Source organism: Cyclopterus lumpus, chromosome 3 (assembly GCF_009769545.1).
Source record: "Cyclopterus lumpus isolate fCycLum1 chromosome 3, fCycLum1.pri, whole genome shotgun sequence".
In the NCBI taxonomy this organism is placed as follows: domain Eukaryota; kingdom Metazoa; phylum Chordata; class Actinopteri; order Perciformes; family Cyclopteridae; genus Cyclopterus; species Cyclopterus lumpus.
The window spans coordinates 3663293-3688929 of NC_046968.1; the positions used below are offsets into that span (position 1 = coordinate 3663293).

Sequence of the window (25637 nt, forward strand, 5' to 3'; positions counted from 1 at the left end):
ACACACATAAGACAAAGATGTCAGTCAGCGGTCGTTGTCTCTGAAGATCAAAACACTTTTTGTTAGAGCAACACAGACGTGGTGGTAGTGCACTGTTCCATTTCATCACGATGTTAAAAAGACGCCCTGAGGCCAGAGATGTGTGTGTGCGACCAGTTGGGCCAAGGGCTGACTCACTACGGAGCAGACCAGGTGCATTCCCATCCTAACCTCTAAGTCGTCCTCAGTGCTTCGTGACTTTTCAGCTACTCTTTCACACGGTAATAAATAATATTCTTCCCCTTAAGCCGATGGCTTCGGCTTGCAAACGTCTCCTCTAGCTCGGACACTCGTGCGTGTGCATATTTGCGGCGTTACAAGTCACTTGGAAACGTTGCCTCACCTCCTCCTCCTCTCCGAAGCCCGTCAGGTCCCAGATATAGTTGAGTCGCATCTGTCGCCGCTTCCAGTGCTCCATGAAGAGAACAGCTGCATAACCAAGAGCAGACACAGCACACTGAAGACACGTGTCCACAGCCACCATCCGTACAGTACGAGGGAAATGTGTGAGCGTGCACTCATCCATATTGTCGGTCTTTTCTGCACTCACGGTGCCAGTTGTGTACACATATGGTGAACGGACTTCTATTTATAAGTCGCCTTTTCTAGTCTTCCGACCCATTAAAGCGCTTCACAGTTACCCGCTTACATTTTACCCATGAACACATTCAAACTATACAACGGCGTGTTAGGGCCATTACTAGTAAAAAAATATTTAAATAAAATTAAGGACCCTCCTCTAGTCTTTAGCTCCTAGCCTGTTGACTCCTAATGAAGATGGAAATCAAATGTTTCTTTCTAATAAAACTAATACAAAGTTTAAAGGCTTTAATTTTATTTAAAAAATGTCAAATGTCACACCCTCTGTTAGTGGACACACCCACTGTTGGTTTGGATCTTTTCATGGGAGGAGTTGAGTGCAACAGTCTGCAGCCTGATGAAGTACTTTCATTGTGTGTACATGCAGTGATCCCCTCCAGATGGCCGGTGTGCTGGATCTCGGTCTTCACCGGCTTCATCCAACACACACAACACCTTCCCTGGTCTGCGGCCCTGCGGCCCTGCTGCTGCTTAACAGATGGCAGCGTGATTGGCAAGACATCAAGAGGAGGAACATTCTCTGTTTACTCAAGAGTTACCTTTGTGGGTTCCTATTGGACGCTCCATGTGCGCCCATGGTGCAGTATTTGTATATTTCTATCTAAGAGCTGCGCTGAATGGATTGTATAGGCTTTATTGGACTGCTTGGTTGCTTTCCGTATGATTGGAATGCAAATGTGTCCTCGCCCCAAAGGTCTGAGGAAGAGCCTTGAAACGTTACACAGCAATAGTCCTCCTAAAGGGATCTACTTGGTGTGCTGATCTATGTGTTCTGCTCTGACAGCCTCATCCCTTTTATCCAGCAGCAGTTCTATGGAATGCTGGCCTTTTTTTCTTCTGTTTTTTTTTTTTTATCTCACCCCAGAGGGCCATGAAGATGGAGAAGAAGACGGTGGCCGGGTTGTCAAACAGGTGGCTGGCTCGCGCCGTCCCACACGCCGTCACCAGCTTCCAGTAGCTGCAGGCGTGGTCGCACAGCGGACACATGGTGATATTGTTCCTGGGATCACAGATCTCCATACTAGCAGAGAAATTATTGAAAGGGGCGGAGGACAGGGAAAGAAAAATCCATGATGATGGAGAGGGATCGGAAAGTTACATGGCAAAAAAATTAAACATAAGAAACATGTTACATGTTAAAATGCTTCAGGTTGTCTGTCTAAAGCTGTGGTTGCCAAAGGAATTTTTGTCGTGGCACACCGAGCCACCCAACGGCTACCATGCTGTATGTACACAGACGCCTATCCATTAGGAAGGGATCTCTGTCTGTCTGGGTTGTCGTGAAACGTTTGATTCAAATTGGACGTGCAACACTTTAAATTTTTAAATAATGCCCCATATATTTAAACAATGAGTAATACAAAAAAAGTTTTTAATTGGAAATAAATCAACTGTTTCATGGGGATTTCAATTAGATATTTGTTTTACACTATTTATATAGTAGCTCTTACACTCACCAAACTTTCCAATTCAATTTGTATCCATGTTCTGACGTTTTCTTTTGTTCACATATCATTTATAGCCTAATTTATACAACATTTTATTGTGATACAAAGAAATATCAGAGAGTTAATTCAATATTTGTCAGCATAATAAATCCATATATCCCTTTCAGTTTTCAGAAACGGGTTGTCTATCTTGCCTACTAGAACGGTAACCTCTGGTGTTATTTCCTCAACATTGCAGTGCATTGCAGCCGTGTTTCAGACAGTGAGTAGCTGTGAGTTGGGTGTCATGGCAGGTGTATTGCTGAGGAGCGCGGCGTTGAGTGTGAAGTTGTTTACGTGTGAAAGCTGCGGACATCAACACCACAGGGCAGAGAATCTGGATTTTGTGAAGATGTTTTTGAGCGAGCGTTGCACTGTATTCTATTTTTCAACAGCTGACATCGGGCGACCCCCCCCCAGGACGGGTCGCCAGTCAATCACAGACAAGGTGGAGACATAGAGACAAACAGGCATTCACACCTACGGGCCATTTCCCTTGCCTGCATGTCTTTGAGTGGGGGAGGAATCCCAAGCTGGTATTGAGCGAACATGGAGACTCCATACAGAAAGGCCCCAACCGCCTTTTATGTATATTTTGTATCTGAGTGATATTGACGAATAGGGCCCGACCTCTGTGAAATGGATCTATTTGGTGGTTTTCAATGCTATTTATCTTTCTGTTGAAAAGATGAGATGTTGAGAGGTTATTTCTGTCTTTCCAGCACAGTAATATATATATATTTTATGTGACTAGTATGGGTTGTTCATATTTCAGTGGCGGTTCAACTGAAGGAGAGGTCAGAAGGTGAGACTTAGATGCTGTGACTAGAGATGGGTCTGATCGTGTGGCAAATCGGGATAAAAAACACACGAGTTGATGGTGGCGAATTTACATTATAAGAATAATTGTGAATATCCTCACTGAGCAACTTTAAAAAACTGTCCAGCTAGAGCCTGATTTATTCATGTAAGAAATAACAGACTCACACAATGTTGGTATTTTAATTCTTTTTTTGAGCAGGGGAAGGGCTTATGGTTTATGATAACCTAGCCAAGTGGCATGAAAGCAGTCATCTGCAGTGTTTAATGTGCAGCCATGTTTAATGTGTAGTCAACTCTGTGTATTATATATTGTGTTAGGTGTATTGAGTAAGTCCCACTCCAGGGTTATGGGTCATAATGAAGATATTATTGCAGATGAATAATATCATCTTATTGCCAAACACTAATTCTCTGTACACGTTAAGTCTGTAATGAGCTGGTGTCACAATAAACCTAAAGCTTTAGAGTTGAATGGGTTGGAGTCAGGGTGTGGTCTAAGCTGGTGTTTACCTTCAGGCTGCAAGAGATCTGCATCTAGACATGCCGTTTGTTTCTGCTGTTGAAAGACTGCCACAGTGTTTTAGCAAAGTTATCCTGCTTTCCATATGAATCAACTGGTTTTAAGAAGCATCATGAATTAATTAACAGTAAAAAAGACCACACTTGTTTCACATTAAACTCACTGCAAAATTCTTAAATACAGTCTATGGAAACACTGCTGCTTCAAATTCATAGCGTATTTTGGCAGCAGGTAATATTTAGAAAAATCAATATGAACTTCCACTGAATTATGTCTGCTGATCACATGAAAAGCTTCTATTTTCATGCTGGCACAGCTCAGGGGAAGTGGTCCAGATTTGCAGGTCAGTTATTGTCCTTAACCATTTACCTTGTTTAACTTGCTGGCTAGAAAGCTAACAAATAATGATGCAGCTGCAAAGATGTCAGGCAAAAATGAAACGGAGTTTCAGTGGGAAGAGGCGGAACAGATGATTTTAGAGAAAATGGTTGTGTGTGTTGTGTACCTCGGTATGTTATCATCGACAGTGGCACATCCATAGAGGAATACGATGACTCCAACGATGGCTGCGGGGATCAGCATCTGTGTGTAGACTCCTAACCATGCAAAATATAGTCCAACCTTCTCCCCAAAGTACTTCCTGAAGAGAGAGATGTCAATGGTGTTTACAACATTTACAACATCACTGACTTCAAATGATGACCCTTAAAGTCATAATAATACTAAAGTTAGAGCTTCTTTAACATCTGTACTGTGAGGATTTCTTCAGTGAAACGTAACAGTGTTACGACAATGATCCGTAACACGGCGAATGTACATACATCGTATGACAACCGCAAATGCGACTGCGATTCCCCTGATGGGAATGACCAGAGTGGGGCTACGGTTCTGACCTGATGAGTCCAATGGGCTGGTACTTGTAGAAGACGCTGTAGCTGGCCCACTGCTCGTACAGCAGCTGTGAAGAGAAGCGCAAGTCAGTAATTACAAGCAATCAGAGACAGGCCATTGTCTGCACAAAAGCAGCTGTTCCATCAGATAGAGAACTTTACTTAAGCAATAAGGTTCGAGAGGCAGGACTGTATCGTACAATAATGTCCGGTTCAAGGGTGTTGTTAGGCCCGACGCATAGCGGAGGGCCGGCAAACGCTTGAACAGGACATTATTTACGATACAGTCCTGCCTCGAGAACCTTATTGCTTTTATAATATGTTGCCAGCGACATTATAAATAGTAAGTAAATAGTAAGCTACCTTTCAGCACAAAATAGTTGTAGCCACCAAACATTGTGTATCGCATTTAAGTAGCCTAGAGAAAATAGTCCCTGTGTGTGGGGCTGCTATGCAACAGACAAACAGCATTGTGAGCATCACGTTTGTTAGCCTAGCTAGATCCCGCACCATCTCATTCATTCACATTGCTCATTTTATAAAGGTTTCCATTAAAATAACAAAAATGACAATACACTTGCTACTACACATTGTTCATGTTGATTTGGATATCTCCATTACTTGTGCATCCGTGGAAAACGTTTCTCATGTCCCTTCGTCTCTGATGATATCGCTTCCGACCACTCTTGCTTTCTTTGCCGGTGACTCAGTGGTGAAGTGCCTTAATTATTATTATTATTATTATTATTATTATTATTATTATTATTATTATTATTATTATTATCACTCCAACGCTGTCTTTCATTTAGATTTGGTGCCAGTAGCTTTGAAGGGAGCTTTTTTTCATTGCGCAACATTTCATAGGTCTCACTTTCTTTCTTATCTATGTTAGCATGACGTCCACCTGAAGTTCCTCTTCGGCTAACCAGTCATCAAAATATCAAAGTTCACTTGAAACATGTTTGGTAACTGTCAAGCTTGAAATGAAACTAACGGCCGCGCAAAATCTACCTGTTATTTTGAGTGCGCACTGATATGGAACGCTCAGATAAATGTAAACAGGCGTACAGGACATTATGGCTGAATAAAGTACACCCCGTGACTCACGCACAACCAATCAGAATGCTTGATTTCATCTACCCGTATTATAATCCATGTTAACATGTTAGTTTGATGGATTGTGTACGACGTATGCTCTCTGACAGACAAACCGGCGGATTGCTCCCTCCAGGTGGGGGCAAACTGCCTACCCCAAGCGAAGGAGTTCAAGTATCTCGGGGTCTTGTTCACGAGTGAGGGTAAGGTGGAGCGGGAGATCGACAGGCGGATCGACCGAAAGAACGAGATCTCGGATACAAGCGGCCGAAATGAGCTTCCTCCGTAGGGTGGCCGGGCTCAGCCTTAGAGATAGGGTAAGGAGCTCGGACATCAGGGGGGAGCTCGGAGTCGAGTCGCTGCTCCTTCGTGTCCAAAGGAGTCAGCTGAGGTGGTTCAGGCATCTAGTCAGGACGCCTCCCATTAGAGGTTTTCCGGGCACGTCCAACTGGTAGGAGGCCCCGGGGAAGACCGAGGACACGCTGAAGGGATTATATCTCCCGGCTGGCCTTGGAACGCCTCGGGATCCCCCAGAATGAGCTGGAAAGTGTTGCGGGTGAGAGGGAAGCCTGGGTCGGCCTGCTGAACCTGCTGCCACCGCGACCCGACCCCGGATAAGCGGGTGATAATGGATGGATCATTATTTTCATTAACAATCAACTTAGTGATTATTTTCTTAATAAACTGATTATTTGTCTAGAAAATTTTCCCAGAGCTGATGGTTATGGTTTCAAGCTGTGTAACAAAATATTAAAATTACAGAGAGGTTGGAACCACTGAGATTCTGCTACTTGTCTTTTTGAAGAATTATCAAAACAATTAGTCGATGATAAGAATTGTTGCTGAATATTTTGAGTTGAGATCAATGAGCTGGTCAGTTGACTAATTGTTTCAGCTCCAGTGTTAATCATCTGTACTCCCACAGAAACGTTCAGCTCATGTTTCACGTTAGCGTTCGAGCTGCAAAAAAAAAGTGCAAGAAGTATACGAGTAATTAACAGATTTTTAACACCAATAGAAAGTAGTGCAGTAGTAATTAAAAAGAGAAGTAACTGACAGGGGCCCTGAAAGTCTGAGCTGACACTCTGTGTGCGCGGTCCTCGGCGGTCCACTAGCCAGTTGTCAACAATGATGGGCGAAAAACAAAAAAATAAAAGGTGCATGCAGGCTGAAATTCAACTGTGGTGCTGTGTTCTGTGGGGATTCCTTGTCATTCATTCTTCATTCAGTATCTCTCTTGCAAACATCAACCTTATTTAATGCAATAAAACTCCAAAAAGACAGATGTTCTCTGTGAATTAATGCTTCGTATTTTATTAGGTGCACATTTCGCCCTGTAGCATGGGCGGGTGACATTTAGTACTGATCTCATCTCGTCCCACCTGCAGCCCATTCTTCAGCTGCATTTCCCCCATTCACTGTTTCGGTGCAGTTTAGTTTGAGGTGTTCATCCAAATCGGACATCATTCATTGCGGTGTTAATTGTAGTCATGTATGATTATGATGTTATACGGAAAATGTAAGACTGCGAACGTGGGCGAACCAAAACAACACCGATACATGTGTGTGTGTGTGTGTGTGTGTGTGTGTGTGCGTGTGCGTGTGCGTGTGTGTGTGTGTGTGTGTTTATATACAAATGCCTGCTGTATGATCCAGTCTCTTTACAATGTTCATCAAACAGCTGACTGCATATGTACTCTGGTATTATACTGCTCGTTGGCAAAGAGTACATTAATCACCGTGAAATGTTTATTTATTTATTTATTTTTACACACAAGATCACACTCCATTCACAGGCAAAGCAGCGAGGCAACAAGGATTTTAATCACAGGAGGCAGGCCTGGAAGACAACATTCTCATTCCGACTGCTGAGGAAAATCTATTCCTTAATCGTGTCTACGTGGGATTGTGATATGTATATGTTGTGTGTGTGTGTGTATATACAGTATATATATATTTATATATATATATATATATATATATATATATATATATATATATATATATATATATACATATATATATGTTGCTGTGGAGGCACTTGAAAGCACCGAGCCAAAGCTTTTCCTGATGCTTGAGAACAACAGAGGGAGAATTATTAGGCTGTTGCCTTAGTGACACACAGCCCACAGTATAATTATGGAGTGCAGTAGCAGGGGAGGAGATGACTTCAGACTCGATGTGAGCTCTTGTTTTCTTTACAGTCGCCTGGTTAATTTTATTCTTGTACAGTAGGAGGTAAAAGCTCAGAGATGCGTGTTAGCGCGATAGTCTGTCACGCAAATAATATTCATTTAAACAAAAATTAAAATGCTCCCTTATGGCATAACTAATCAAATGGCATATTTCTTGTTTGCTTATTAATATTGTACCGCTGTGTTGCATTCAGGTTGGAGGAGAGGACAAGAAGTCTACAACTCATTACAACTAACTGGAAATATTCATCTCTATGAGGAAAATTGATGGTTTCACAATTTGGGAACTTTATTAATTTGATATAACCGACATTCGCCCCCTGTGTTTAGCTGTTGAAGCTAGCTGCATGGAGATATTAAAGATAGCTGTTTGCTTAGTCAACTGTTTGCCCCAATGTACGGCGTTTTTACTGGAGTCCAATTGTACCAATGTCTACAATGGAGGTGGCAATTTATAACCCATCAAGACCCAGCCTGAAAAATTAATAAGCTTCCCATACAAACATCTGCAGGAGTGCAATGTGCCTTCACTACTCCTTTTAAAAAGTAGATCTATATGCATGTATTCAAAAGTAATAAGATAACTTTAAATAGGAGAGCAATGGCTAATTGACAAATTCATATTTTAAAACTATCAAATAAGTTATAAACAACAATGTGCATGAATGCTTCTTAAATCTGCAATATTGTAGTAATAAGTAACAACGGAATGCTAAATTAAATGTAATATTGTGAACTTCAAAGATGCCAAAATAAAAATATAAAGGGATGACAAACAATTTCCAGTGTACCATAAAGCATGACACAACCAGTGATGATAGTGGAATAGAAGGATTCATGTTAGTTTTGAGACAGCACCTGGACGAGACTGATGAGCATGTCTTTTAACAGTGTGAAATGGACCAAATTGGTGGACAAATGGAATTTCAAAATTCAAATCATGCCCTGATTGTTGCTCATATCTGGTAAAAATGAAATGCTCTGGTTTATGTCATTGTTGTAATAATTCTCCCTGACCTCATTTGAGAAACCTGACAAAGTCTGCTATCCAAACCCCTGGACAGGATGAAACATCGAAGTGAATTTGGGCTGGTTTATTGAACATAAAGGCACTGTAGTCTAGTGTCAGAGTGTTTTGTCCGCCTGTGTTTTCTTTGGGCTGATGATTATCTGTTCATTGACATCTGACTCAATTTATTGACTGATAGAATTGATCAACTTACCTTCCTGTCGTTGGGTTCTGCGTTCACTCCCTCGATGTCTCCCTGTAACGACAAATACACTTTGTTCATCAAGCATATCATGAATAATGACTTTAACTTAACATTAAAATACGAGTTGCTAAGCAGGTGAAGATTGGGTGATTTTCACATTTAAAAACTTGCTTCAATTGTAATCGTTCTCTCGGTACATAAGCAGCAATTCATCAACTGAATGTGATACTCACATCGTGCAGAGGATAAGCAGACGTATAGACGCCGTTGGCGAGCAGACTGGTGATCCCTGTGAGAAGGCACATTTAATAGGTTTATAATCCAGGAAGAGACGCAGCAGCAGTGTAGAACTGAAACTGAAGAGCTCGAAGAGTCTCAGCCGGTAATTACGTTACGTTTCCTCTTCGGAGCTCAAGCGAAAGGCTTCTTGGTGAAGAATTACATGCAGATGGATGATGCTCCATCATGTAGTTGTAATAGTTTGTTATAGTTACAGAAAAGCAGGAAGCAAACCGTTAGCGTCATTTCGGCTTAGTTTTTAAATTGTGTAGCTCTGGCCATCGTTCCTATTGGTAGTGATAATGATACAATAGTTGCATTTGCCCCTTGGTTTGTGTGTCTCATTGGTCAGAAATGTTAGAAGATCTGCCTCAAAACACTTCTTCCACTTTGGTTGTTTTTATTTTCTCATCTGGAGCACCAGCAGCATGTGTTGCTTAATGTTCTAAATGCGTTTATGTGGGCAGTATAGCAGCATTCATCAAATAAGCAAAACATCCATCTCCAGCTGGGTAAAAAAAAAAAATCAATGTCCTGATACATCTTATTAGACATGTCTGGTTGCCAAGGCAAACTGAATGTTTGGGTGTAACACTTTGAAACAACTGTTAATACACACTAATAGCAGCGTAGTTCTCTCCTCCGGCACAAACTATCGGTAAAATCAAGATTCCATCCATTGAAAGCGAATCCAAGAGTTTTGTAGACGTGGTCAAAGAAGAGTAATTTTACCTCCTGAGGTGGTAATCATACTCTACTCCATTGAGCACAGCACCTACATTAATTGCATATTGATTTATCTCTTGTATTAAGAGTTACAGGCAGAGGTCTTACCCATGGAGTATTTGGCTCTGGTGCATCTAGTCCTCTTCAGTACCTCGTAGACCTGACAATACAACAAAGCGATCAATATTAAAATCATTGGAATGGATGTTTTACTTGTTTAACAGCACAGGCAAAGTTGTTAAGAGGGAGAACACAGCAGGCAAACCACAGAGTTCTGTTCTGTTCGTCCTCAGAGAGGCTGAGAGTTTTATTGATGGGGACTGAGGCTCAGCTGGGAGCCACCGCCTGCACTGATTGAGGAGCACCATCCAGTAATGAGAAGCCAATCACATTACTCAGTCATTAGTCAAGCTCTTGGAGGTGCTATGTAGGTGTATGTGCATATTCCAACACAGCAGCACATGTACGACAGAGATTCACAGAATTAATTCCGAGTCCCTCAGAAGCAAGTGGTCTTATTGGAGGGGAGTGCGTATCGGGGATGACAGGGTATAAATAGAAAAGCACATTTGTCTATATTAAAGGAGGGGAATTTACAACCGTGAATGCAACATGTCAGACACATGCTGTCACTGCGCTGAATTAAACACCGTTTGTAAAGGAGCCACCTTCCAAACCAGCCGTTCTCACTCCTAAGTCATCAAACACGGCAGCTTGGTCTTTGGCACTCTACTCTGCTAAAGTAATGGTGGCTGTAAAGGAGGGACAGTCACATGACTTTCACCCAGTAGATACCTGTTCTGTGTGAAATCAAGTCAACATTACGTATGAGAGTGCAGTTAAGTAGCGTGACCTAACAGCATATGTTCTGTATGTAACATGTTATGTAAAGTACTTAGCATACCTTGTCTACTTAACTACGCAACACACATACTTATTTTAACCCCAACCACGATCTTTTCCGAATCCGAACCAAGTAGTTGTGTTGCCTAAACTTAACCAAGTAGTTTTTTTTACTTAAACTTAACTTGGTAGTTTTGTTTCCTAAATCTAGCCAAGTAGATGTGTTACTTAAACCTAACCCGGTAGATGTGTTACTTAAACCTAACCTGGTAGTTTTGTTACATAAACCTAACCAGGTAGCTGTGTTACTTAAACCTAACCAGGTTGTTGTTTTGCCTAAACTTAACCAAGTAGTTTTGTTGCCTAAACCTAACCCGGTAGTTGTGTTGCCTAAACTTAACCAAGCTGTTTCCTGTAAACACTGAAGTTTATTTTGAAAAGTGAGTGTACGCATGGAAAGAGCGGAAATTGAAGACATGGAGCACAGGTGTCAAACACTAGGCCCGCGGGCCGCATCCGGCCCGCCACGTCATTTTATGTGGCCCCCGATGGCTTGTAAGACAAACAAAAATTTAAGAAAAAAAATCCTGTGCTTTTATTTTGAAGGTAATTTTTTCTGCAACGGAGTGCCGTCTGTTCACTCTCCTTCATGCTGTGTTCACTCCAAAAGAGAAGCAAACTCTCGCGTTGCTTTACTTGCGTGAGTTTACTCGCCGGACTATTTGTGATCATTCCTTTCATTCGAGCTAGAAGCGCCGGAGAGGGGGCGTGGCTTATCGCCATGAAAACAGTTCATTACCACCGTCCACCATGGAAGAAATAACCACTATTTGTACATGTTGTGCAAGTCCCACATTACATTACATTACATGTCATTTAGCTGACGCTTTTATCCAAAGCGACTTACAATAAGTGCATTAAACCATGAGTCCAAACTCAAAACAACAAGAATCAAGCAAGTACAATTTCTTCAATAACGTTAAACTACAAAGTGCTATCAGTAAGAGCCATTTAAGTGCTACTAAAGTGTTAAACTACAAAGTGCTATCAGTAAGAGCCATTTAAGTGCTACTAAAGTGCTACTATGGCTCTACCTTCCCTATTCAAGGTATAGTCGAAAAAGATGTGTTTTTAGTTTGCGACGGAAGATGTAGAGACTTTCTGCTGTCCTGATGTCAATGGGGAGCTCGTTCCACCAATGAGGAGCCAGCACAGCAAACAGTCGTGACCACAAAAGCCGGACCATCAAACTCTTGCGTCTGGGTTTATAATATTAATATATATATATTATATTATCCGTAGCCGTACACAGCTTCTGCAGGAACTGCGTCTGGATGACGGCCACTTCCAGACGATCAACTTGTCCTCCATAGTTTCTGATTCAACAACAGCAAGACGTCAGTGATGTCAGGCGGAGCATCTCAACGCTGATTGGCTTTAACGACACAGCCTCACACTTTTTTCACACAAGTTAAAAAATTCAGCTTGCGCGAATGAGGCGCATTTTTCTCGTGGCATTCATGCGCCCGGCGGAAATGACGTGTTAATCACATGTGCGTCTGTGCATTAGGCTCGTTCGAGATGAGCCAGTTCTGCGCAGAATCGATCGCCAGCGGTCGGTTAGATTTGTGTTCGACTTGCTCCCGACTTGCTTTGACGTCATGCACACGTGGTCAACGATACTCTCACGAGAGTGAGGCAGCCGTCGCAGGAGCTCTCCATCGACTGCGTGGCCCAGTGCATGATGGGAAACGCCTGGCTGTCGCCACATCAGAGAGCTGATTGGCTCTTAGATTTGACAGCAAACACCATGTGTTGGAGAAAATCCTTTTTTGTGTAGTTGTAATACTATTTGTCTCATGTAGTGCAAAGATGTGGGTGTTAATAATAATAATAATAATAATAATAATGTATATGGTTATTTATTTAGCATCTGTAAATAAATAATTTATAGAGAAATGACAACTATCTTCACATAGATGTATTTATATAAATGTGTAAATAAATATGACATCCAACAACTACAATATGGCCAATCTTTTGTCCTCAATTCCAAAAATAACATAGTTAAATAAATAAAAAGATATCAAAATGTGGTCTAGTACTAGTAAACTAGTACTAAACTAGTTCCAACAACAACTGTTTTGTGACTTCTTGAACAGTGACTTCCTGTGTGTTCTTTGAAGGAAGCTAAAAACTGTCCGACCTGATCGCAGTTTTTTGGCAACGCCCCCAGCAGCGGCCGCCTGCTCTCGTCTGGATTCCAGGCAAGACGCAGCTCTAACGAACAAGCCTAATATTGACTTTGTATTAAAAAACATTCCCAGTTCTCCCGTTATGAATTCCTCCATCAGGTCTATGTCAGTGTTACACTAAGGTTGAAGTGAGTGCTGCTTCATGTTTTTCAATATTTACCTAATAATAAAGGTAATCAGAAGAAAAGTTAATGTTGTATACTTGAATGTTTTGTAATTACACTTGTTATTTAATTAATTTAGAGTTTGTGGATAACAGCTGCTCCTCAAGACACTGACTTGTTTCCATAGTGCAGCGTTGGTTGTCAAATATTCAGTGAGCGAGCCATAAGTTACATCTTTAGAGGCTTTTTTAAACTACTTCTCACTAGACTTTTTTATTTCATGTTTGTGCATGAAAGCACTGTTGAGTATTTTTGTTAAAGTCAGAAGTTACTGAATACTTATTTAGGTTGTATTACCTTGTGTCCTTAAGATGCACTTTGGGGTTTAAAATTGACTGTAAAGGGAATATTCCTAACTAGTTTTTTTGTGCATACTGTGATATTCTTTACTATCTCAGGTTCAAACTGCATCATCTTTTCATTAAATCAATTTGAGAAGTTGAAAATGTTCCTTGATTTGGGTCTCAGCTTGTCATTCAGGGGTGATGGTGGGTCCCACAGCCAGACCAGTGGAGATTCACTGCCCCAGACCAGTGGAGAACCGCTGCCCTAGACCAGTTGAGAACCGCTGCCCCAGACCAGTTGAGAACCGCTGTCCCAGACCAGTGGAGAACCACTGCCCCAGACCACATCTGTCACACATTTTCTTAGCAGCTAACTATTTGTTGGACCAGAGTTATGTCCTTCTCAACTGTGACAAAAAAGCTTTGAACAAAGTTTATGTAATAACGTTAAATGGATTTATTTATTTTATAATATTAGAGAAATTTGCATATATATTTTTACATTTATATAAATGAATGTACAATATTTTTACACTCGAGTAAACAATAATTAAATGCAAAGACAGTTATTTAACAATATGCTCGGGAGTAGTTACATTTATACAGTGTTACAGTTCCAACCGGCCCTTTGAGGGCAGCCATGACGCTGATGTGGCCCACGGTGAAAATGAGTTTGACTGCCACATTTGACAAGTAGGGAGTGAGAACGTGTCATCTGCTACAACTAATACTTACTATTGAGTTCCTGGTCTTGCTGTCGAAGAACGTGTCCCTGTCAGAAAGATCGAAACTGGAGACAAAGAACATAACAGGTATAGTTTTAGTTGCAGATAGGGTGCAAACTGTTGGCAGCATATTTGTGAAACGTGCTTTTGGTAATATAAAGTATATAAAATATAAAAGTATATATAAATAATATAAAGTGAGAAGAGCTGAGATGAAAAACATTCATACTATAGTGCAGACTAATATTATTAATATAATGCTGACGTTGTTTTTGCTGTCCACCTCACACAGAAATTAAAGACTTAAAAAGACCTCCACAAATAGTACCAAATGTACAATAACGATGAAGTCACGTGATGTGTGTTGATGCACAAGTACAAGGAAATGAAGGCTACATCATTGTGTTTAAGTGCAGGCTGCAGGCGGCAATTTCACATCCAAAAGACCAAATGAAAGGATGACACGCAAGAAGGTAAATCCTTAACTAGTCAACTCTGTCTCCTGCAATTCGGGATATACTGTATGTGGAGCGATGTTTGTTTGAGTTTGTTTGAAGTTGACAAAGACTCTTCCTCAACCTCAATCAATTGGACTTAGTTTCCAGAATTACCTTCCTAAGTCAGGCTCCAATTGATGGTTCCTGATATGTGCTTCTCGTGTCCCTGTGACACACATCCCCTGTGAGATCGATGACCTCTATCGACGCTCTCTCCTCCTCAAGACTGTTTTAATGTCTCCCTGTGCTAAGCCTACACCGTGTTCATGAAGCAGATGGAAAAAGAAATTGAGTTTTTATAAATACATTTTATATTAAAGAGCCGTAATGTCACAAGGGTAGTTTTAGCAGCAGACTTGTTCTGCTAGCAGTGATGTTGAAGACAACATGATCTCACGCTACTTTACAGAAAGAAATGTCAAATTATTCTATTAATACGTAATATAATATATAATGTATAATAATATATAATTTTATATATTCATAATTTAATTTTCATAGATTATAAAATGTGCTTAAAGACCTGCAATACTTTGAATGACTACTGATTTCTGAAATTTTACATGCGTTCTTTTTTCATTATCGTCCATCCATTTTCAATACCGCTTATCCTCATTAGGGTCGCGGGGGCGCTGGAGCCTATCCCAGCTGACATAGGGCGAAGGCAGGGGACACCCTGGACAGGCCGCCAGTCCATCGAGGGAAATATATATTTTATATAATTATTTTATTTAAATATAAATAATATTATCTCACACACAAATTCCACTTAAAATCTGCACCATTACATAACGTGCTATTTAAATGAATAAAAACATCACATTAATGCAATCCTAAATGATGGTCAAGGTAAACCTCAGATATTTCACTGTTTTATGGGAGAAACGATCTGTGAAAGAAATACAGAATATTTCCCATTTGTACAGTCATTACAATGTTCGCGTTAACCTGTTGTTGCTACCTTACAGGTCACGCTAGTTATGCTAATTTAGCGTCTAGCTTAGCTTCCTAGCTGTTCTAGTCCTCCACCATTCCTTCACTCGTGTGCATGAGCTAAACCCACCAGTCACTCAGTGCACATGGACGTAACTCTTAGAAGAAGAGCACTTGGGAGTGTGTGTGCACTGAAAAGCATCTCATCACAGTACTGAGTGGGCCGCTGCTGTCAGTCAGTTAGTACTTGTGTAACTGGTGGTGCTTGTTGGCACTTGTGTCCCCGCTGCCTCCAATTCAAGACTAGCCTAAATGTACAAGCAGCATGTGGAAAAGGGGCAGATTAAGTTCACATGGTTTAAAAGCCACCTCACACTGTCATCTGTAACTCGGCTTAATCTCAGGGAACAGGCCTGCCGTGTTTCAAGAACGGATGAAGACGAAGTGATGGAGAAGATGTGGAGGGAGATCTCCCGCTAGCTGTTAGTCAGAGATGTAAATATAGCTGCCCGCTGCCCACTCTCTCCTCCATACGTCCCAGCAGGCTGACGTGGATGCAAAGACATTCTTCTTCTCTGATCACCGCCTTTGGAAGGGCTTTTTCTCCATGGGACTAAACAGGAAACATCAGTGAAGTCATGATTTCTGTCCTAAATTAATCCAGTTACTGAGTCTAATTTATTTAGTTTTTTTCCCCCTCCAACACAGTGGGAAATGACTTGTGATTCGGCTGGATGTGTTTATTTCCTCAGGGGAGAGAAGGCTCAGGAAGCAAGGGAGCGCCACGCTTCTTTATGGTTTCCTGACATGTTGTTGGGAAGATTTTTAATTTTTATTTGTTTGGTTAAATTTACACCTCTGTCCGAATGGGGGAAGCTGCTTTGCTTTAGCTCAGAGGGGAAACAACATGAAGAAATGGAAATACACTTTTATCACATTACAAAATGCTGCAGTTTGGGATTTTCTTCTTTTAGATTATTTATTGGCAGAAGAGTCTTACAATCACACAGAAATAACTTCAATCCAACGGATCTCGATATCTTACCAATCTTGAAATATCGGACTTTATGGTAGTTTTGGGGGGATTTTGTCTTACTTGAACATGTAGAATAGCAGTCACTTGCGACATGGTACCACTGAAATGATTTCCGCCTCTTCCCTTAAATTCTGATTACACTGTGCAAAATAATTTGCTTCTGAGGATATTTCAAATGCGGATATTTTCCCAGCTCGTCACAACACAACGCTTGATCAGTGCCCCTCTGCATCTGCTACCGACGCACCCTGTAATGTCTGTATGAGTCACACCGAGCTTTTCAACTAATTTATCATTATTAGAAGGTTTGAGAAACGGATTTTATGAAAAGCTAGAAAGTCTGTGTAGGTTTAGGGTATGATGGGAGTTTGGATGGCTGAAACACACTTATTTTTATGTGGATAACATACACAATTATTTCCGTGGCATATCTAGCGGAGATCCCAGAGTTGAGGGATAATTCTCTGTGGGTTCATCAATAAATCAAGCTCTCATTGTCATTTGTCCCATTGTTAAAATAAGAGTATTGATTTAAGTAGCACTGTGAGTCATCCATATCATTAAACTCACCAAATTATCACTAGCATAGCAATGCTAACACAAGCTGCATAAATGAATGAGCACCGTTTACCTCAGTTAACTGTGGACTAAAATACAAATGTACAAATCTGTAAATAGATGTCCTGAGCCTCTGCTGGACTGATATCAGAAATCATCAAAGTATTTTTTATTTACCTTTCGCATCCTCATTTCTAGTTCGAGTCTATCTTTATGATAATCTCCCCAGAACAAAAAGCAAAAGGTGTAACAAGCTACATGTCTGAGAAATATTACAGTCAGTTTGATTCTCTGTCTTCACGACTGAAAGCAGAGGCGAGCTTCTACTCACAGATGCTGCTTCTCCCTGGAGAAGGGGTGAGAGAGGGATTTGACGCTTTGTGGCCGGTTGGCATCCACTTTTGGGTGGAGAGGAGTTGTGACTTTGTGAATGAACAGTCGGATCTTCTCCACCAGATTGCTGCCTTGTTTCACCTCGTAAACCTGCAAAAGGAGGCAGGAGACAGGTTGTTCACCTGGGAATTGGGGGATTGCATCCTATATTTATACAGTTGGTCTCATTGACATCCATATTTCTTTTTCAAGAGTTAAAATGTTCTGTGATCTGATATTACAACTACTGTTTTTGTATGTGATCAGAAAGCAGAGGCAATTCTTGAGTTTTTCTAGTGTCTATAAGGTTCTGCTTACTCACTTTGAGAGAGCCCTGAAGTGCTTGGATGTGGGCAAAAAGCAGGCTTATCTTATGTGTTCTAGTCGGATTTGTAAGCATTTAAAACAAGCTTGTGTTTTATTGGACTGATTTGAAATGCACCAAAAGCAGACTGTAGGTTTGCAGTGGCAAGATAGAGAGAGACAAGATATTGCTTAGATACAGTAAATAGTGAACAGAAGAGGGCAAAAACTCGAGCATTGCGAGACACCTCCACTAACATAAGGAGTACTTAACTTGAAACCACTAGAACAAGCATGTCTTAAAGACATGAAAACATGGATGACCTGCAACTTCCTGATGTTAAACTCAGACAAAAGTTATTTTACTCATCTGGTGATGTGGTTTCTGTAGATGGCATTGCCCTGGCATCCAACACCACTGTAAAGAATATCTGCGTAATCTTTGATCGGGACTTTAACTCCCACGTGAAGCATTATCTCAAGAACTGCATTTTTGCATCTACGTAACATTTAAAAAATCAGGCACACCTCGTCTCAAAAAGATGCAGAAAAACTGGTTCACGCGTTTGTTACTTCTAGACTAGATTATTGCAACTCCTTATTATCAGGGTGCTCTAATAAGTCTCTTAAGTCCCTCCAGTTGATCCAGAATGCTGCAGCTCGTGTACTCACAAAAAGTGATCACATTACTCCTGTATTAGCTGCTATGCACTGGCTCCCTGTAAAATCAAGAATCACATTTAAAATTCTTCTCCTCACCTACAAAGCCTTAATTGGTGATGCACCATCATATCTTAAAGAGCTTGTAGTACCATATTGCCCCACTAGAGAGCTACGCTCACTAAATGCAGGGCTACTCGTGGTTCCTAGAGTCCTAAAAAGTAGGATGGGAGCCAGAGCCTTCAGTTATCAAGCTCCTCTTTTATGAAACCAGTTTCCACATTCAGTCCGGGAGGCAGACACAGTCACCTCATTTAAGAGTAGACTTAAGACTTTCCTCTTTAATAGTGCTTATAGTTAGGGCTGGCTCAGGTTTGCCCTGGTACAGCCCCTAGATATGATGCTATAGGCTAATAGGCTGCTGGGCGACATTTTAGGATACACTGAGCTCCTCTCTCCTCTTCTCACTCTCCTCATGGACAAATTTACGTCTCTTCATTGCACATTACTGCTTCCTCCCCGGAGTCTTTGTGCTTTCTCGCCTCACAGGGTCTGTTGGACCTGGCTGTGTCTGAATCTGGTCCTGGCTCCTTCTGTTTACATGGATTGTGGAGGTCTGGATCGTGGATCCTCCTCTGTTGCTCTCCTGAAGGTTTCTTCCCTTTTTCCCCATTAAAGGTTTTTTTCTGTTTTTTGGGGACTTTTTCCTAATCCGATGTGAGGTCCTGGGACAGGGATGTCGTATGTGTACGGATTGTAAAGCCCTCTGAGGCAAATTTGTAATCTGTGCTTTGGGCTATACAAAATAAACTAAATTGAACTGCTTCAAATCTACTTGAAAGATAGCCTTTAAACCATTTAATGTGTTGTTCACCTATAGTCCTAAAAAGGATGGCATGGTCTAAATCCTTTGTTTGTATTATAATTTCTAGTTGTGTTGTTATTTGTCTCCAGAGATGCCCAGAGACCTTAGGGTAGGAATCAAACAGTGTGGTTGGTATTAATTGACTGGATCAGCTGATTTTTTCTGCTGATATCCAATACCTCTGATCAGATAGACTGCAGTGAGGTGTTGAATGGTTATTGGATTCCTTTTTTAAATCTCATGCCAAGGCTTATGAGCCGTTACCACTACTTGGCCCCATTGTGGTGTTATAATGCTAACCGGATGCAGATGACAGATGAAACTCAGCAATGCAGCTCTAAGAGCCAATTCAGTTAGCCACAGGGAAAGGAAAAGCTACGTTAAATAGGCATGTGATGAATGGAGCATTAACCGACGGGGGTAGTACCTTCTTTGTCGGCATCTTGAGCTTCATGAACTCAGCCTCTCGACACAGAACGTCCCAGGGAGCATGGATCTTCAGGAAGCCGATTCCAGGGATCTTGCTCTGAAATGCAACAAAGTTGTGGACTTATAACGTATAATCTAACAATACATATTTGAACAGAACATTGCGTACCGCAGAGCAAGTTGCCCTTCTGTTAGATTTTGATGTCTACTGTCTGGTAGAGTTCGGTTTCCTGTCAGGAATAACAAAAATCCACAGCATCCATTTCAGTACAAACACATCTTTATTGCCGCATATGGGATCTTTCTCTCTCTGCAGCTTGTACAGTTATGTAAAACCACTCATGCACTGCCAGACTCACTTCGCACCCTCCAGCTCGGCACACTGACCTGTCTGGATACAGAAATACACAAGAACCAGTTCAAACTAGCTGACTGGCTCTGTACATCACAGAGATTGACCATGTTAATTGTTATGCCTGCTGACAGGAAGCATGGGCTGATAAAGTAATACTGTTGTGAAGTAAGGTTGATGCAGCCAAGATTAATGTACTGTTAATTGGAATATGACAAATGGGGTTTATATGCATGTGCATTTGAAAAAAACTGCAATTATAGGTGGATGTCAATTACTTATCTCTTTAAGGGTGAAACACATCATGAAATGGACTTGCCAAATATAATTGCGCTGGCTAATGACTACTCCTGTTATTGATCTGCTCTGTTGTTGCTCTCAATTTATCTTGAAGGAACGGTGTTTCTTTGTTTGAAATGGATGCCTCTGTAAATTAAAGCGTGTTACTGTGGAAACCTAATGACGAAATAGGAATCGAGTTAAATAACAACTATATTGTAATGGTTCAGCTGGTGTAGTAGTTGCATATAAGCACTGCTATTGAATGAAAACTGTGTAATTGTAATTTTGTGTTTGTTTTGGTGTAATGAAACAGAAAATGAGTGGAACTAACTACCCAACTATGTCACAATGTTAACAATATCTGTCGAATTTGTGCAGGAAGACTGAAATTATATATTTTTTGTCAATAGCTGTTCCGCGTTATGATAAAGTACTACAGGAATGAGTCCTTAAAACCTAGGTCATGAGTCACATCCGGTTCCCTCGGCGTGGAAGCCAATGGGTTTTTGGTGTTGGAAATAAGGTCTGTGTTTAACACAAGCTTACGAGATTTTAAGGTTTTGTTCCACGACATAATTCTATTCTCATGGGTTTTTAATATTTTCTGTATAAGAAGAAAAAAGCTTTGGGTTTCCTTTGCATTCTTTAATGGATGAGTCACTGCGTGAAGAGTCTCCATTTGTCTTTTCTACAGAAAACTAAAATGACAAAAAGCTCTGCTTCTCCGGTAATGAAAACAAATCTTTTTTGTGTTCACGGGTCCACTCGTGTAGCAAATACAGTGCAGTGCATAAAGCCGATCAAATATCAGTGTTTAGATGAGATAAGATATGAAAAACAAGCATCACTGTGGCTCTCTGCGTCAATTCAAATGAGAAGTGTGTCAACAAATTCAACTTAGATCAATCAGCTTTAAAAAATAATAATAATAACCTGAAGTTTATTTTATTATATTATTCAAATATAATTCATGAGGTTATACATTAGAGAGCCTGAATTGTGTCTTTCATTGTCAGCTTTAAGGGCAAAAGGATAACATAGAATTTGCCTCATTCAGTTCCACTTTAATGCCAAAAAAATTGCCATTTTCCATATACACTGAAGATTTCTAATAAAGATTTCTAGCTTTTCTAATAACATTTTTTAACAGACATATTGACAAATCAGATTAACGTACTTGTGCATCACAGTCACAATAAACACAGTAAGGAAAATATAAATAAACAAAAGCTACTGGAGCTCTGAAGATGTCATGAATCCTAAATATAATATAACATTTTAAAATAAGAAAATTATGTGATACATACAGTATATTAAATGAAAGAGCTGCACTGTGCTACACTACTACTATCATGTGTTTCCCCATGATATAGTATAATGCTGTCCTACAAAACATACATACACACAAACACACACACACGGTCATGTAACGCACCTTCTGTGACTGACTGTGCACAGCGTCACACACTGAGTCTTCAAGCTGAGCCCATATGTACGACAAAATGAACTATTCTTACCTTCTTCCATACAGGTTACGGCCATTTATTCGTTCGGACATATTTTAGTATGTAGTAGCGCCTCTTCTGTAGAGCAACATAATCAGGAAAACCCATTACGCTGAGATGGGCAGGTTGGCATTCACACGTAATAGAGCTGATCTCAAAGACATCGAGACAGGACTAAAATAAATGGAACCTCAAATCTTTCCCTCACACATGTTCCCCAGGGATCTAGTCATGTCACCTTCCGGTTCTCCACTATCAGTCACATGACCCAAACCATTCTTTTCCTTTTTAAATATTGACTATCAGTATAAACGCCTCGAAAGACAACTTTCAAAGAACAAAAATTAAGGAATAATTGACTCTTTGCGACAACCAGCAGATCCTAGCGGATCATAGCGGTCTGTCGATGATTACGCCACATCGGCGGGCATCGGGCTGTGATAAAGAGTTTGCAGGGTGGTCTCTCTTCATTGGCTGGAAGCTAAACACTCAATCAAAATGCTACGGGCTAGCTGCAAACATTAGCGTGTCGTCTACCCACACCGTGTTGGTATTTTTGTACCGTGTGGAAGCCGGTCCTGGATGCTATCAGAGGTTAGCTTAGCTATAGCGGCCCCATCCTGCTTCTGATTGGATTTGGCTGGTTTCAACACCTGCAACTTCACCTAAACTCGTTAGCTGAGATAGCTTAACGTTCGCCAGACAAATCAGTCGGACCTCATCCTAAAAGCCTAAAAATACGAAAAAGTACGGATGCTCAGCAGCCAAAGAGGTTTGAGTGAGAACAAAATAATAGTCTGATCTTACATTTTCACGAGTGGTACTAGGAATTACCTTCCTTGGGACTTGCAGCTTTAGCGCCAGCCTTTGAGCAAGGAGCCATTGTTTTAAAGAGGACTACAAATGCCAAGGAATTAATTTGCCACCGTTCTAACTGCAAGCTAACGGCGTAGTGCTGGAATAGAAAGGTTGACAGACGCGTTAACGGTAGCTAAAAAGGTCAATTGTCAGAATACCACGTCACATTCAGCTCTCACCCCTTCGTCCTTTTCCAGCTCCAGCCCCGTCTCCAGGAGGTTCTCCTCAAACTCCTCCCGCCTAAAGCGCTTGTCATCCTCGTGGTAGTCCGTCCGTTGCTTCTGGGCGGCGATCTCCGGATCCTCCTTGGGCTGCAGCGGGGCGCGGCTGCTCCTCATGCTCATGCTGCGCCGAAGACGGCGGATGAAGTTGTTGTCGCTGAACTTGGAGGACTGGCGCCGGATGCTGTTGGGCTTCTGGATCTGGTACGCCAGCACGTAGTCCACCCGCCGTCGGCCATCAGTGAAGTACGGGCCCAGCCGTGGATACAGAGGGGAGCCCTCATCCGTGTACATATTTTTCATGGGCTAGAAGCAAGACAGGCAAAGAGACAGAATAAAGCTTACTACATATTTATAGAAACATCTATCTTATAAAATAAGGATAATGTCACTACAAGGTCAACAATCTCCAATATTTTACAGTATGATAGTGATCTGATGGGACTTTTCCGTCATATGCAATCCTTCTTGGCGATCACTATGCTAGCAGTCACCTTCAAAGGAATTCCCTTTGAGAGCATACATTATGGAATTTTTACAAAAATGTTTTTGAAAAACATAGAAAGGAAAAATAAATGTTCCCAGTTCTAATCATGTGTCCCCTGGCTCATGTGATTGGTTGAAAATGGAGAAGACATTTGTTTGGCAACAGATCATTTCCTGTTGGGAAAGAAATGCATTTGTTAATCGAGCATCGTCATGGGAGTCTCAAAAATCTGTTTGGCTCATATGTTTGTGTATTTGTGTTACACTTATTTAATCAAAACTATTTGTGTGAGCATCAGACATATATGTGTCAATCCTATTTGTTCTACAACTGGATTCTGTTTACATATATATAATAATAACTATTTTGTGAGAACTGAAACATATTTTTGTGGAGACAGTCATTCATATATAAATCACAAAATACTATTGTGAATCCTTCTGTTTGCATTTATTATTATTGAGACTGATCTGACCCATATAAATATGCTCGGTAATTATCAGTGAAATCCCAATCCAATGCCTGTAAGATTTCTCTTAAGTATTTTGTGCATACCTTAAAATTTAAAAAAAATGTTGTAAATACATCTTTCACAAAGCAGTCAACAAAAAGGATGTTGGCATTGTATGTTTATGAAATCAATGGATGAAGGTCGACATTTCTGAATACGATTCATAAAGTACCAGCGTCGCAGCACACTTACAGAAACGCACAATGCCAAATGGTTCACGTTGTAATAAAACTGGTTAGGTGTAGGTAACAAAATGACTTGGTTATGGTGAAAAAACAGATAATGGTTTGTGTTCACAAAAATATCGTTACAAGGCGCAGCAACCATAACAACATAACTAGCACAAATATGTAACAGCCGTTTTTACTATGCAACGATCTGCCAAAATGTTAAAATGTCCAAAAATAAATAAATAAAAATGAAAATCAAGGTTTGCAGAAATCTTCAATGCTAACATATTTTCCCGGCGACTGGGCTGTTTATCCACAGAAAATCCAAGAATGACTAAGAATGTCTACCCGAAAATATGATGCTTAAGTGGCCAGTAGTAAATCAAAACTTAAACAAAGATGGAGACTGAGTTAGAGCAGTGAGGGGGAAGTAGATAACATAGTTGCTGTTTGTCACAGGACTTCAGGCTATTCATTCTCTGCAGAATATTTACCTGATGGTTCACTGGACTAATGCACTCCTGGGCACCATACACATGCAATGTAGCACCATTTACTGCAATGTAGCACCATTTAATGTCCCTAGTGACGTGAGTGCAGAAGGCCTAGAGATGAAATGTAACCTGACCCGCCTGCTGGTTTGTCGCACACAACCAGAAGAAAATCATTCAGTGCCGTTTGTTGCTGTTCTTTCTGACTGAACTGATGCTATCGCAGCATCGAGGCTAACCTCTGCAGGAGCCGCCATCGTTGTCTGAAACAAGCGCGCCTGGTCTGGTCACAAGCGCATTACTTGAGGCCCCACAAGACGGATACTTGTGTGATGTGTGATCCCGTGATTCTCGCGCCGTGACATCACGGGAATCCGGCCGCCGTTCAAAGGAAACGTGTAATTCTTTCCAGCTGAATAATGTCGTTCACTATTTCATCAAATACTGTGGATTATAAAGCAATACAATATGTTGATAGGCAGTATCCCTTCACAGATGGCGCCTCGTACTTTAATACACATCTTTTTAATTTCACTGGGTAATCATGTTGCACCTGGAGACTGAGAAACCATTCGCCAGGTAGTTTTAATGTTGCAGTATAACCCACGTGGCATCAACCCGCTACATGTGCAGTTAAATACAACGAGCTTTACCTTCTTTACCACAAACACTCACTTGACAACACCAAATGTAGATTAATCTGCCGTTTGAAAAGAGTCCACCTACAAACAAACTGTTCTTTCCTGTGTGCGATAAGTTCACTAACAGTCGATACAAACGCTTGGTGATGTCACTGCCATCCTGACCCTCGGACTGATTTATGTTCATGTTCAGTTACAGGCACATTTCATCTACTTAAAAAACGAACACGGTTACATTTTGCATTACGTTAATTTATTGTTTCGTCAATCCCTCGAGTCGTTTAATGGTTTGGCCAGACAGCATACATTTCCCCCTCATGAATCGTGC

At 40.9% G+C, this 25637-nt stretch overlaps 1 protein-coding gene across 3 annotated transcripts in view; it reads right to left on the reverse strand.

The window, feature by feature from the left end:
- Window positions 1-25637, reverse strand: part of ano1a (anoctamin 1, calcium activated chloride channel a) — a 60065-nt gene that overhangs the window by 18231 nt on the left and 16197 nt on the right. For all 3 annotated transcript variants that reach the window (XM_034556556.1, XM_034556555.1, XM_034556557.1), the window contains exons 3-13: window positions 22968-23315; window positions 19790-19888; window positions 17494-17645; window positions 14149-14203; window positions 9976-10027; window positions 9096-9151; window positions 8872-8913; window positions 4362-4426; window positions 3974-4108; window positions 1500-1660; window positions 383-468 (exon numbers count right to left, since the gene is read on the reverse strand). In XM_034556556.1, coding sequence (XP_034412447.1) covers window positions 383-468; window positions 1500-1660; window positions 3974-4108; window positions 4362-4426; window positions 8872-8913; window positions 9096-9151; window positions 9976-10027; window positions 14149-14203; window positions 17494-17645; window positions 19790-19888; window positions 22968-23315 — 1251 coding nt within the window. The remainder of the gene's footprint in view (window positions 1-382; window positions 469-1499; window positions 1661-3973; window positions 4109-4361; window positions 4427-8871; window positions 8914-9095; window positions 9152-9975; window positions 10028-14148; window positions 14204-17493; window positions 17646-19789; window positions 19889-22967; window positions 23316-25637) is intronic.